At 40.5% G+C, this 12,675-nt stretch overlaps 1 protein-coding gene and 1 long non-coding RNA gene across 18 annotated transcripts in view; both read left to right on the top strand.

The window, feature by feature from the left end:
- Positions 1 to 27: 27 nt before the first annotated feature.
- On the top strand, positions 28 to 4,076 carry LOC112973190. The gene is made up of 2 exons (XR_003255913.1): positions 28 to 1,093; positions 2,551 to 4,076. It is a non-coding gene; the product is annotated as an uncharacterized LOC112973190 (long non-coding RNA).
- Positions 4,077 to 8,239: 4,163 nt separating this feature from the next.
- The window catches only part of SOS1 (SOS Ras/Rac guanine nucleotide exchange factor 1), a 91,907-nt gene continuing 87,471 nt past the window's right edge, over positions 8,240 to 12,675 (top strand). For 16 of the 17 annotated variants that reach the window (XM_026080759.1, XM_026080760.1, XM_026080767.1 and 13 more), the window contains exons 1-2: positions 8,404 to 8,421; positions 8,767 to 8,892. In XM_026080759.1, coding sequence (XP_025936544.1) covers positions 8,419 to 8,421; positions 8,767 to 8,892 — 129 coding nt within the window. In that variant the 5' untranslated portion in view covers positions 8,404 to 8,418. Of the gene's footprint in view, positions 8,331 to 8,403; positions 8,422 to 8,766; positions 8,893 to 12,675 lie in introns of those variants that run through there. The other variant, XM_026080754.1, reaches the window with a different exon arrangement.

The following is a 12,675-nucleotide window of genomic DNA, read 5'->3' as shown; positions in this document are numbered from 1 at the left end:
TGAGCCGCCGCTGCTGAGAGGCTTTGGGTTAATTAGTGTTCAGGTTTAATGGCTCTTAGTTAAGCCTGTCTCGGTGTAAGGGCTCCTCGCTGAGGAGGCTCCATCGGGGCGAAGCAGGGCGCCTTGCTGCCTCGGGAGGGGGCAGCTGGGGTCTGCGGCGTGGAAGGAGTTTATCTGGAGGAGGGGAAAAAATCGCCGGGGCTGCTTTTCCGCTCCTGTAGTCAGAGCGCAGAAAGTGGAAGACTTGAGATTAACCGGAGGCTTCAGACACTCTTGCTTGAACCGGCTTCAGATCGCAGGACTCTGTCAATGCTTTTTAGTCATACGCAGCCGCATTTTGCAAGTCCGCTTGGTTATAGCAACTAACTGCAACTTTTGCGCCGAAGACTTGCGCCTGGGGCTAGCTGAACTGCTGGGTTCCCCAGCACAGATTGGAAGTCTTGGGTGTTGCAGTTGTACCCGTTCAGTATTTCTTCCTAATTTCCTCTTGCAGTGCGTTGCCTATGTTTTTCTGGGCATGCTCTTTGAGATCTCCAGCACTGTGTGGTTTCATCCAGTTCTTGGAAGTCGTCTTTCTTGTCTCATCTGTAGTGCATGCTGTTAATGTCTTATCCTTGATCATTAGTCACTTTTTTGAAAATAAACTTTTGGGCTAACCGTATGACCCAGGCTAACCCTGCTTCTTATGGTGCTTTTAAGCACCTGGACAGCCAGCCAGCTGAAGCTTGGTTGGAACCCAGAGCTACCAAGGTCTGAACCCAGGAGAGCTTGTTTCTTTGATGGGTGGGTTACTCGCTGGTGTAGCAAAGGTTTGTCAAGTTTGGAACGAAGCTCCGTGCTAAGTACTGGAGGAAAAGAGCAAGGATCCAAAGGCAAATATGAGTTGAGACGTTGGAATTACTTGCTACATTTGAAGCACTAGATTTCATCCCAGTAGACAAGCCATTCACAGAGCTACCCTGGATTAAAGATCCTCGCTGAAGGAGCTGGATGAATACTTTGGGGAAAAAGAGACAAGGAATTCTGGAGTTGGAAGTCAACAGAGAAGGCCAACGATGATGAGTTATGAAGGATGACAAACTGGCCAAGCAAGGTATGTGGTCTTGGTTTCATTGTGTTATGCTCTATTTCTTGTTGTGTGCAGAGGGGTGGTGGTGAGGGGAGGCAGAGTGAAGTGGAGTTACTGTTGAAGACCTTTCTCCACTCAAACTTGCAAAAGTATGGCAGATGTTAACTCTTCTAACCTCAGTTCTTCATGAGATCACCACCTGTTTCTTATCTTCTCTCAGGCTATAGTCCAGTGTGCTCCAGAATCGTAGTCCTCTTTGCTTACTATTCCTGTCCCTGTAAATGTAGAAATGAAGCATCTGTCCATATTGCCATCTACTTTACTGAACAGCTGGATACTCTAGTTACAGGAAACTTAAATGGCAAATGAAAACATTAAAGCTAATGGAAAAGCCAAATAGAGTATTTTACTAACTTGTATAGGTACACATGGTTGCGGCTAGGGTKTTTAATCCTGATGGGCCCCCTAAAGTAATGAACGTAACTGGCAGGTAAAACAGTCAAAGTAAGCATGTTGCAGTTTTGATCATCTTCTTTATCGTTGAATTGTTCAGAAAACAGAGATGATACTGCAGCTTTGCGGTCAGTGGGCTTGAGACGTTGACCCTTTGCTGTGCTGTAGGCCAAGCCTATAGCTAGAGGCCAGCCTGTGCAGCTGGTAAAATAGAGAATGTGGCAGCATATGCCAGCAGGGTCAAAGGGCAGAACTGGCCTGGAGGGAAATATAGTGCCCTGCAGCTTTCTCTGCTAAGTTGCCAGAGTAAGCTGTCTCAGTCAGAGTCAGATTACTTGATGCTCATGTGCATCCCATGGTTACTAGAAGAGGGCTTTTTCCTTATGACTTCCAGTTAGCTGGCCAGATTCTGATGCTCAGTCTCAGGTAGTGACAGCAAGCAGCTTACTGAACTCTCCCTTAAAGCCAGTTAGATCTACAGACGGGATTGTGATGTTTTCCTGTGTTGGAAATGAGACTTGATGATTTGGAAAGGCCTGTATTGAAGAGATGTCTTTGATTAGGAGAGTAGCATTTTTTTTTATTTAATGTTGCTAAAGTATGTATACCAGGATGGAGTGTTCCCAGCCACCGGGGAGAGCTACCACACGTGGACTGAATCATTAAACTGCCATTACCCTTTTGTAACTTTGAGTTGGCTTGTAGTATGGAGTCCAAATTACAGCCTCAGAAACAATTGCTTGAAAGCTAGGTGTTGTTAAACCAGTGCAAATGTGTATTTTTCCCAAGGAGGAGTTCTGATTCCACGTTTTTTTTCAAACAACAAAAAACAGAATATGTAGTAAGAATAAATCTCTTCCTACATCAATGAACTCTTAGGAAAGTATGCCTTGTCTTTCATTAGATATGGACCTTAACAATAGACTCTGTAATGCACTGTCTTTGCATGAAACAGCTGCATTCACAAAAAGCAGCATTTGTACCCTTCAGATCATAATGTAATYCCTTTTCTTCCAATTCTCCTTCAGATGCTGTCAAGATAGACTCCAGTGTACTCAATTAGGAAGAAAATGATGTGTACTCTGAGATGTTTCTCTGCCTGGTCACTGTTATTTTGAAGCAACAAAAAAAGAGTGTTAAAGAGATCCCTTAGTGGCTGGCGAAAGACAGTAATCTTGATGATGAGGTACAAGAAAAGGAAGTAAGAATAACACCTGGTGTTTGAAATTGTAATTGCGGAGAAGGACAGAAGGTGAGATGCTGGTGCTGAAGACAGAGGATTCAAGATGTACGAAACAACAGAGCTCTTGAGTGGCTGGAGATGGAGATATGTGACTTTTAATACACCTTGGAGAACAGACTCAAAAGGAATGTCTGCAAATCAATGCCTCTTCCAACCTTGGTGTTCCTTTACTAGTGATTTTATACATGCACTTTCTTCTGACCAGAATTTTTTTGGATAGTTTTTCCTAAACATCTTCCCTTGTGGCTTCATCTTGCTTGTATAACTTTCATTTATGCAGTAGGAGTTTCTCTGCACACCTATGACTTGCTTCTTCCCTGATATGTTACGGATTGGTATCTTAAGCAACTTAACAACTGAGAGAGATAGAAGGACTTTCTTACCACGCAAATATTCCGCTGTTTTGAAGTAGCTGAGCAATTAACAAGGCTAGGTGTGTAAGGGGTGCTCTCAGAGTTTATTGTGGTCAAAACGATTGGATGGAAGTTGATTGACAGCTTAAGGGGGATTTGTTTCTTCAGTTAAGGCAAAAGCGTGCTTCCAGATACTCTGTATATTATGCAGTCAGTCTTCTGTACCTTTCATGGAGCAAAAGAGACAAGAGAAGTGTCTTAAGTGACTTCAGAATACGCAGGAAGCCATGGCTGACTGAAATATTTCTACCTCTTTTAATTAGCTGATTCTTCAAATTAATGACACTCCAATTGCTGCTTGTTACTCAAAATGGCAATAGGTGTTCTGAGCGCTGCTTTACTGCAGATATAGGGCATCCTTAGTTTCTGGTGGCTTTGGCTTCTCTGTACTTCTGATGGCTATGGAGAATAAAGTTAAAACACTCCTACAGTTCAAGTCTTACTGTAACTACTTTCATTTGCTGACTGCTGCTGTGTAGTGCTGCTGCCTTGATGTAAGAGAGATGTTAGCTAAAATCAGAAGAAATTCATTGAGGCTGCAAGATTCTGAAGTATGGATCTAAGACATCTGTATTTCATTTAATTTACTGAATTTTTAACTGGTCAAGGTAACAAAACATTAGGTAATAACACAAGACAGGATTGCCATGTATCATCAGAATTCTAGCAAAAAATGATAAAAAAACGCACGCAAACTTTCTGTAAAATATTTCTTCTTGGAGTGTTTAAGTAACAAGCAGTTATTTGTCAGTAGTACTGTAGTCATTGAAGAAAGGTTACAAAAGACATGTTGAGTAAAAATAAGGGCTATAACATTAGTGAAGACTTTCAAACTAATTGAAGAAAATTCCTGGAAAAAAAATTCTGCCGTGCTATTAAAAATCTGTTGGACAAACTAGCCRCAAAGGCCTGTTTTTGCTACCTCTCTGTACTTAGTATTTTGAAGGCTTAGGAAAATACTTGTAATCAGTAAAATCTTGCCCTGTCTGAAATCCTTTTGGAAGGTACCTTGGTCTGTGACTTGGGAGGGGTGTTAGAGGCCAGGCTTCTTTCCAACTTGAGATAATGTAATGAAAACCATAGTTTTCTTTTAAACCTTTTTCCCCCCTCTGGTGGCAGGATAATATTCAGCATCCCAGTAGGCAGCTATGTCTTTCTTTCCTTTTACAATCTTTATCTTTTCTTTAGCGTGACTTTTCTTTTTTTGTTGTTTTTTTGTTTGTTTCCTGTAGACACTTTCTTACAAGCACTTCAGCGGCCACCAAGAACAGTGGTACCTGTGCTCAGTAGTGAAGTAGAATTGTTCTTTAGCATACATCATTATTTGATTCATACTTCTACTTTTTGCCAGAATCCCAATAGATGGGTAGTCTTGCCCAGATATGGAAAAGATGATCTCTTCCTAACATTAGATGCTTCATTTTCATTTCGGTACTCCATTATGTAACTAACTCTAGAATGATTTCCTTCTGTTTTGCACCTTTTGGAAGCTGTTAGAGCTTCTACTGTTCCTGCTGGGACACAATTCTGTGGTTGTCTCTGCACAGTCTTCTAGTATGTAGGGGGTTTTTTGTATGTTCTGTATTTAGCAGAACAAAAACTGAGAACTGCAAGCCTGATTGCATTGACTGTTAATGATGACTGGGGAGCGTTGAGCTTGTATTTGTAGCTTCATGCTCAGCATAAAGGAGGCCTTTTTTCTTGGAGACAAGGTGACTCTGAAGAAGAGGTAACTTGAAGTTGTTGCTGTGAAAGTTTGGTTTCATATCAATCAGATTGTTAAATTTACTGTGCGAGTCTTCCTTTCTTACCTGTTGTCAAATCTCTCTTAAGCACAGAATAAATTACTGTATATCAGTCTAGACTCTATTTTGAATTATTGTGTGACCAACCTAGGAATTGTTCTGCTGGACCGGTCAGAGACTAAACCTCTGTGTAAGCTGAATCTGTCTAATCTGCATTCTTTCAACTGAACCCTGTTGTTGGATTTGGTTTAGATGCCTGCTGCTTCCCATGAGGCTTGTGGATGCATATATATTGTAGTTTATGATGTAAAGTTTGAAGGGCGTGGTTTGAGAAAGGTCTATGTAAAATAAGTTGCTAAAGAGTTATAAAATAAGATGGTAAATATGATATTTTTATCTTTGTATTGTTCATTAAACTTTCTAATTGGGCTTCATGGACTTTTTCTGACAGCTTGTCAGAAAGCTCGTTACCTAATTTTTAAGCTGTTGCTGTTCCTGAGAGAAATTGTTTGCTCTTGTCAAATAAAAAAAGCCCTCAGTGGTCATACCATAGGATTTTCCTAAAGTACTACAAGTTTTCTTTTTTAGCCAGACACTGCGTGTCTCTGCTCTTGTTCTTGAGCAGAGAGTGGAAAGCTGTTCAAGAAATGCTTGCTCTGCTTATCTTTTAATTAAAAAAGATCCCAGGTCTCTCCCTTTTGAAAATTATGAAAAGATTGAGAGGATTGAACATTCAAAAAAAGCAGTCAGGTAAGTTGAGTGACAACTGGAGCAGTGGCGACAAGGATTTCTAGTGGATCTAAATTGTATATGCCCATTAGAATTTGGTGGGGTATTTTGATGCACTGAAGTTTCTGTAAAAGATCTTAAGCTGTTCTTTCAGAAGTTTTTTCTTATCGTAAGATAGACATTTTGGTGTGCGTGTGTAGGAGGGAAGGGATGGGTTCTGTCATTATTTAAGGGAGAGGTTAAATGTTTAGATAAGTATCTTATCTAAACATCACCACACTTCAGAAGTTGTTAGTCTGTTTTTTATCGTGTGGATTCCTAACACGGGATTGTGAATGATCTGGTGGGATTCAAGCCATGCTCCCTCCTTTCAAGGGTGATAAAGCAGGGTGGCCCAGTTTTTTTAATTTAAAATCTGAGTTGACTTTATGAAAAAGATGGAAACCCCCAGTAATTTGATCTTCTTTTTTGTAACTGGTCATGTGACAGTGTATGCTAACAGATGTTCTCATTTCTTGTCTTCTCTTACTAAATCTTGCATCTTATCCAGTGTTGCATCACGTCTTAGATTAACTGCTTGGGACTTGCTTTGAGTACTCTAAAATTCACTGTTTCAATCTCAATCTGAGCCTTTAGGTACTATGGTAGCTCAGATACTAAAATTACATGGTTCTGTGATAATTGTATACCRCGCTATCCTGTAATTTTGCTCGTTAGTCTAGTAGTTTTCTTGCTTTCTGTTGTATGACTTTGAAACCTAAATGATACTATACCTCACTTGAGTAGCATTGCAACTTATTTACTACCTACTTAACATAGACAAGCTGCGTTAGTAGGCAAATGGTACCTGCTGATGTTTTTCTCTGACGAGGTGGATATTCTGCTTGAGCAGAGCTTGCTAGTGCCAGAAGATGATGGCCTTTGAGAAGAGGGATGTAATTACCCCCAAACATAAACGCTTAGGAGACACGTTGGGAACTTTTATCTTCTGAACCAGAAGCAGGTTATCTTTGTTGACTCTGTTTTGGCTGACTGTGCATAATGTTTCGGGTCACAGCCTGACGCGATTCTCTTGTTTGTTCTTATTCATATAGAATCTGTATTACAGACTGAAAGCGTATGATGAGACTATTTAAGTCTAGAATCTGTTTTCCAAGCAAAGGAGAAAACAGCCATTCTTCATCACCCTGGTTTACCGTGTTCTGTATTCTTACTGTCTGATTAGCTAAGTAATTCAACGCTTTTCGAAATACAAAATGCTAGAGTATATTGTAGGGTCAGTGTAATGTTAATTTGTTCAGCTCTGCTTGAAAAAAAGGGAAAAAGACAGACAGCATCTTCCAGGCAGCTCATATCAGCTCTGATCTTTGAGAGAACATTTGTGCAAGTCTGTAATTTCTGGTGGTGTTTAGATGCTCCAAGACAGCGCAGTATTTCAGGCATCAATGTTTGCATTATAAATAATGCTTGGGACTGCTGGGCATGCTGCTACTCGGGTACCTCCAAAAGCACGCTCTGTAGCTATGCACGGTGAATTTCTTGGCAAAAATGAAATGAACGGCACAGTCAAAATGCTTGCTTTAGCTAGTCAGCTGGAGGAGAGTTCTCCTGTTCTGTTTTTGGTCGAGTGCTTTTAAGTTAGAGCAATAAATTTTGGAGATGTTCTTTAAGACCCGCTGTGTATGGGTACACAATCTGCAAGTAGCTAAACCCATGATCTAGCATATTTAAATCTTAACAGCAGTTATATGAACACCAGGACTATGCCCAGACATGAAGTTTCCAAACTAATGAGCGCCCTAGCAGGCAAGTGGATTTCTAGTTGAGGCTGCTGTGCGTTTGAACTTCATAACAGATATAATTCACGCTATAACTGCAAATAGGAATGAAAACTCAGCTGTGAAATTAAATAATTATGGCAGCAATATTTGAATATAGGCACGGGTTTAATATTTGGATGAGACAGATTGTTGGGTTTTGATTTAAGGTGGTTAAGTTCTTTTGTTAGTGACTGGGTGAACTGGAGGCATTTAGAGTTGGGTGCTGTGGAATGGTAAAATGATGAAATTGGGACTTGAAATATCTGTTGCGAAAGTTAGCAGTCAGCTTGCTCTGGCATAATATTTGCTATCGCTGTTTAGGACTGAGGTTAAACTACCTGTCAGTTTAAGCTCTGAAGCGTTGTGCTTTGCATGCCTGAAATTTAAACTGGTTAAAACTGCCCTATTTGTTAACTATGAGAGTGCAAAGAAAAGCCGTGCTGCAGACTTGTTTCTGAAGTTAAATAACTATCTAGAAAAACGAATTGGTAACCTGACCCTTTGGGAGAAGCAAGAAGGATTGTGCCTCAATAGATTTACGCCGGTGGGAATTTACAGACAGTTATGACATATATGTAAACTTCATCTATCGTGGGGACCAAACTTTCAAAGAGTCTGAACTGCCACTTAATGCCAGTACAGTGTTGTGTGTTTTTTAAAGTGTTTTCTATTCTAGAGGCTGGCTTCCTTTTTTTTTTTTTTTTAAAGGAGGAGGAGTGCAGAAGCAGACTTCGGACACTTCTAAACCAAACTTACTGGTGGGAGCTAATTGATGATGGGTTAAATCATTTGAAGGCAAAATACTGCTGAGATCTGAAGGAACAATCCCTGTTTCCGTAGTGCTCTACCTTTGAATAAGTTCCGTATTCATGTTATGATAGCGTGAGTGGCATACAATGAGCTGGAAAAGAGAGAGAACCCCTACTTAAAGCTGATTGTACAAAAAATGGTGTAAGAGCTAGGGAAAAGACAAATGTATGCAGTGTTTTTTAAACAGTTTTCCTAATTACCCTGCTAAGCGCTGTTATTAATTAGTTGTTTTCTTGACATTAAATGTTACTAACAGCAATTTGAGTGCATTTAACTTTTGAGGTTTATATTTCTACGAAGTGTAAATTAATGTTTCACTTAAATCTGTCTGGTGTGTCTTAGCAGAGCTGCAGTGCACACAATTCTGGTTGGGTTTTTTTAAACTGTGTTTTGATCTTTTTTTTTTTTTGTCAGCTTCTCTGGAAGTAAAAGCATGTGGTTTGGGGAAGAGTGAAATTCAAAGCTTGAATTCTATTTCATACAGGTTCAGGTGCAAGTCCATCCTAAACTTTCCTCTACTGAAGATGCTTTACAGTATGTCGAGGAGTTAATTCTCCAGTTGTTAAATATGTTGTGTCAAGCCCAGCCAAGAAGTTTTCTGGATGTAGAGGTATAGTGAATGTTTATTACAAGTCTGATCTGTGTCTTACAGCTTAATTTGAACTATTGTATGAAAAGTCTAATATATTAATCATTGCAAAATGTAAAATTAAATACACAGTATAAGAAAGAAAAACAGTAATCGTATATCTTTATGTATCAGTTAGAGCCTTCAGCATAAAACCTGTTTTGGTCTGAGTTACCTAATAGCTTTTTTTCATATCAATTGAATTTGTTGTTCAATACACAGTAAAATTGTCTTTGTGTAATGTCTGTGGGTAAAGCTGACTGGTTTCTTTCAAAAGACCTTTTTGCACTTGTATTGCATTCAAACTATAGCTGCTTAGTCTGAAACTTTATGCTGCTTTCTCAGCATGATGATTTAGGCTGATTTCTCTCCTTACTTATGCCCCCCCTCCCCCCAGCAATTTGAACAAAAATAGTGCAGTCACTTTCTCAGAATGAGTTAAGGAAGACTTTTCCTCTACATTGAAACCTCTTAGAATTATTTTTTTGAAGATCTACAAACTGCATTGCTCGGAGAAGCCTGAAATTTGAGAGGAGGGGTATACATTTTATTTCCATCTGAGAAGCAGCCTAAGCTATAAGCTTATAGCTATAATTTTAGACTTTTTAATTTAGCTATGATCTTATAGCTTAGCTAAGTTATAAGCTATAAGCTCATGAACATCTTGGTGGCCCTTGTGCTTCACCACCTATGGAAGATGTCTGCCCAGTTACAGGCATACCTCAGAGATATTGCGGGTTTGGTTCCAGACCACTGCAATAAAGCAAATATTGCAATAAAGCAAGTCACACGAATTTTTTGGTTTCCCAGTGCATATGAAAGTTATGTTTAAACTAGACTGTAGTCTATTAAATGTGCGATAGCATTATGTCTAAAAAAAAAAAGTACATACTTTAAAAGAATACTTTATAGCTAAAAAATGCTAACCATCATCTGAGCCTTCAGTGAGTTGTAATCTCTTTGCTGATGGAGGGTCTTGCCTCAGTGTTGATGGCTGCTGACTGATTAGGGTGGTGGTTGCTGAAGGTTGGGGTGGCTGTGGCAATTTCTTAAAATAAGACAGCAATGAAGTTTGCCGCATCGATTGACTCTTCCTTTCACGAAGGATTTCTCTGTAGCATGTGATGCTGTTTGATAGCATTTTACCCACAATAGAACTTCTTTCAAAACTGGAGTCGGTCCTCTCAAACCCTGCTGCTGCTTTATCAACTAGGTTTATGTCATACTCTAAATCCTTTGTTGTCATTCCAACAATGTTCACAGCATCTTTCCCGGGAGTAGATTCCATCTCGAGAAAMCACTTTCTTTGCTCATCCATAAGAAGCAACTCCTCATCCGTTAAAGTTTTATCACGAGATTGCAGCAAGTCAGTCACGTCTTCAGGCTCCGCTTCTAATTCTGGTTCTCTTGCTGTTTCCACCACATCTGCAGTTACTTCCTCCACGGAAGTCTTGAACCCCTCAAAGTCATCCATGAGGGTTGGAATCAACTTCTTCCAAACTCCTGTGAATGTTGATATTTTGACCTCCTCCYGTGAATCATGAATGTTCTTAATGGCATCTAGAATCCTTTCCAGAAGGTTTTTAATTTACTTTGCCCGGAGCCATCAGAGGAATCRCTATCTATGGCAGCTATAGCCTTACGAAATGTGTTTCTTAAATAATAAGACAACTTGAAAGTTGAAATTACTCCTTGATCCATGGGCTGCAGAATGGATGTTGCGTTAGCAGGCATGAAAACAACATTAATCTCATTGTACATCTCCATCAGAGCTCTTGGGTGACCAAGTGCATTGTCAATGAGCAGTAACATTTTGAAAGGAATCTCTTTTTCTGAGCAGTAGGTCTCAACAGTGGGCTTAAAATATTCAGTAAAGCATGTTGTAAACAGATGTGCTGTCATCCAGGCTTTGTTGTTCCATTTACAGAGCACAGGCAGAGTAGATTTAGCGTAATTCTTAAGGGCCCTAGGATTTTGGGAATGGTAAATGAGCCTTGCCTTCAACTTAAAGTCACCAGCTGYATTAGCCCCTAACAAGAGAGTCAGCCTGTCCTTTGAAGCTTTGGAGCCAGGCATTGACTTCTCCTTTCTAGCTATGAAAGTCCTAGAGGGCATCTTCTTCCAACATAAGGCTGTTTTGTCTTGAACAYTGAACATCTGTTGTTTAGTGTAGCCACCTTCATCAATTCTCTTAGCTAGATCTTCTGGATAACTTGCTGCAGCTTCTACATCAGCACTTGCTGCTTCACCTTGCGCTTTTATGGTATGGAGATGGCTTCTTTCCTTAAACCTCATGAACCAACCTCTGCTAGCTTCAGACTTCTCTTCTGCAGCTTCCTCACCTCTCTCAGCCTTCATAGAATTGAAGAGAGTTCGGGCCTTGCTCTGGATTCGGCTTTGGCTTAAGGGAATGCTGTGGCTGGTTTGATCTTCTATCCAGGCCACTACAACTTTCTCCATATTAGCAATAAGGCTGTTTCACTTTCTTATCATTTGTGTGTTCACTGGAGTAGCACTCTGACTTTCCTTCAAGACCTTTTCCTTTCCCTTACAACTTGGGGAACTGTTTGGGGCAAGAGGCCGAGCTTTCGGCCTCTCTCRGCTTTCGACGTGCCTTCCTCACTAAGCTTCATCATTTCTAGCTTTTGATTTCAAGGAAGAGACGTGAGACTCTTCCTTTCACTTGAACACTTAGAGACCATTGTAGGGTTATTAATTGCCCTAATTTCAATATTGTTGTGTCTCAGGGAGACACAGACTAGGGAGGCCCAAGGAGAGGGAGGCAGATGGGGGAATGGCCAGTCAGTGGAGCAGTCGGGACACACACAACATTTATCAATTAAGCTCGCCATCTTATGTGGGCGCAGTTCATGGTGCCCCAAAACAATTACAGTAATAACATCAAAGATCACAGATCACCATAACAGATATCATAATGAAAAAGTTTGAAATATTGCAGGAATTACCCAAATGTGACACAGAGGCGCAAAGTGAGCACATGCTGTTAGAAAAATGGTGCCAATAGACTTGCTTGACACAGGGTTGCCACAAGCCTTCAATTTGAAAAAAAAAAAAAAAAAAAAAAAAAAAGCAGTAACTGTGAAGCGCAGTGAAGCGAAGCGCAATAAAACGAGGTATGCCTGTACAGACTGCATCTGCAGTGTGCGTGCTGCTTTTCCAGTAGCTGGGGGCTGTGGCTGTGCCAGGTTAGGTAACAAAACAAGATGCAACTTCCTTAAGGTCTGAAGAAAGCGGTGCTGACAGCTCCCTGCCAGAGAAGTGCAGGGGGCTGAGGAGCTAAGAGGCTGTGGACAAAGGCTTGTGATTACAGTGAGGCTGGAAAGCCAAGAAATAGCTGTCCTTTAACTCAGGATTCGTGAATTCCTTCCTTCCTCTTCTCTCTTAATTGCTAACCCCTGTAATGGTGTTTCAGTGTCCCCTCTAGTGGCTGGCCTGTACTGCAACAATTATTTCTGGTGTTAGCTCAGGTGACAGAGGTGTTTGAAAGAGTCTGTGCAAGTTTTTTTTGTTAGCATTGTTGAGCACAGCATTAAACATGGTGTTATATTAAGAGCCTATGGTTGTGAAGTCAAGCCCTTAGGATGAGAAATGCAAGAATTAAAGGTGATCAAGCAACCTCAATTTACCCCCTTTGTGTTTATGCATGATGATGCTGTCTTTAATTATATGGTCATACGCATTTATTTTCCCCCCAGGACACCTTCGTTGTTCAGTCAGCAGATTAGACTATGCTAGGGGAATGAA

This window comes from Apteryx rowi, unplaced genomic scaffold, assembly GCF_003343035.1.
Source record: "Apteryx rowi isolate R43461 unplaced genomic scaffold, aptRow1 scaffold_53, whole genome shotgun sequence".
NCBI classification, from domain to species: domain Eukaryota; kingdom Metazoa; phylum Chordata; class Aves; order Apterygiformes; family Apterygidae; genus Apteryx; species Apteryx rowi.
Note: the sequence above shows the minus strand (reverse complement) of the source record. Positions and strands in the feature narration are given on the sequence as shown.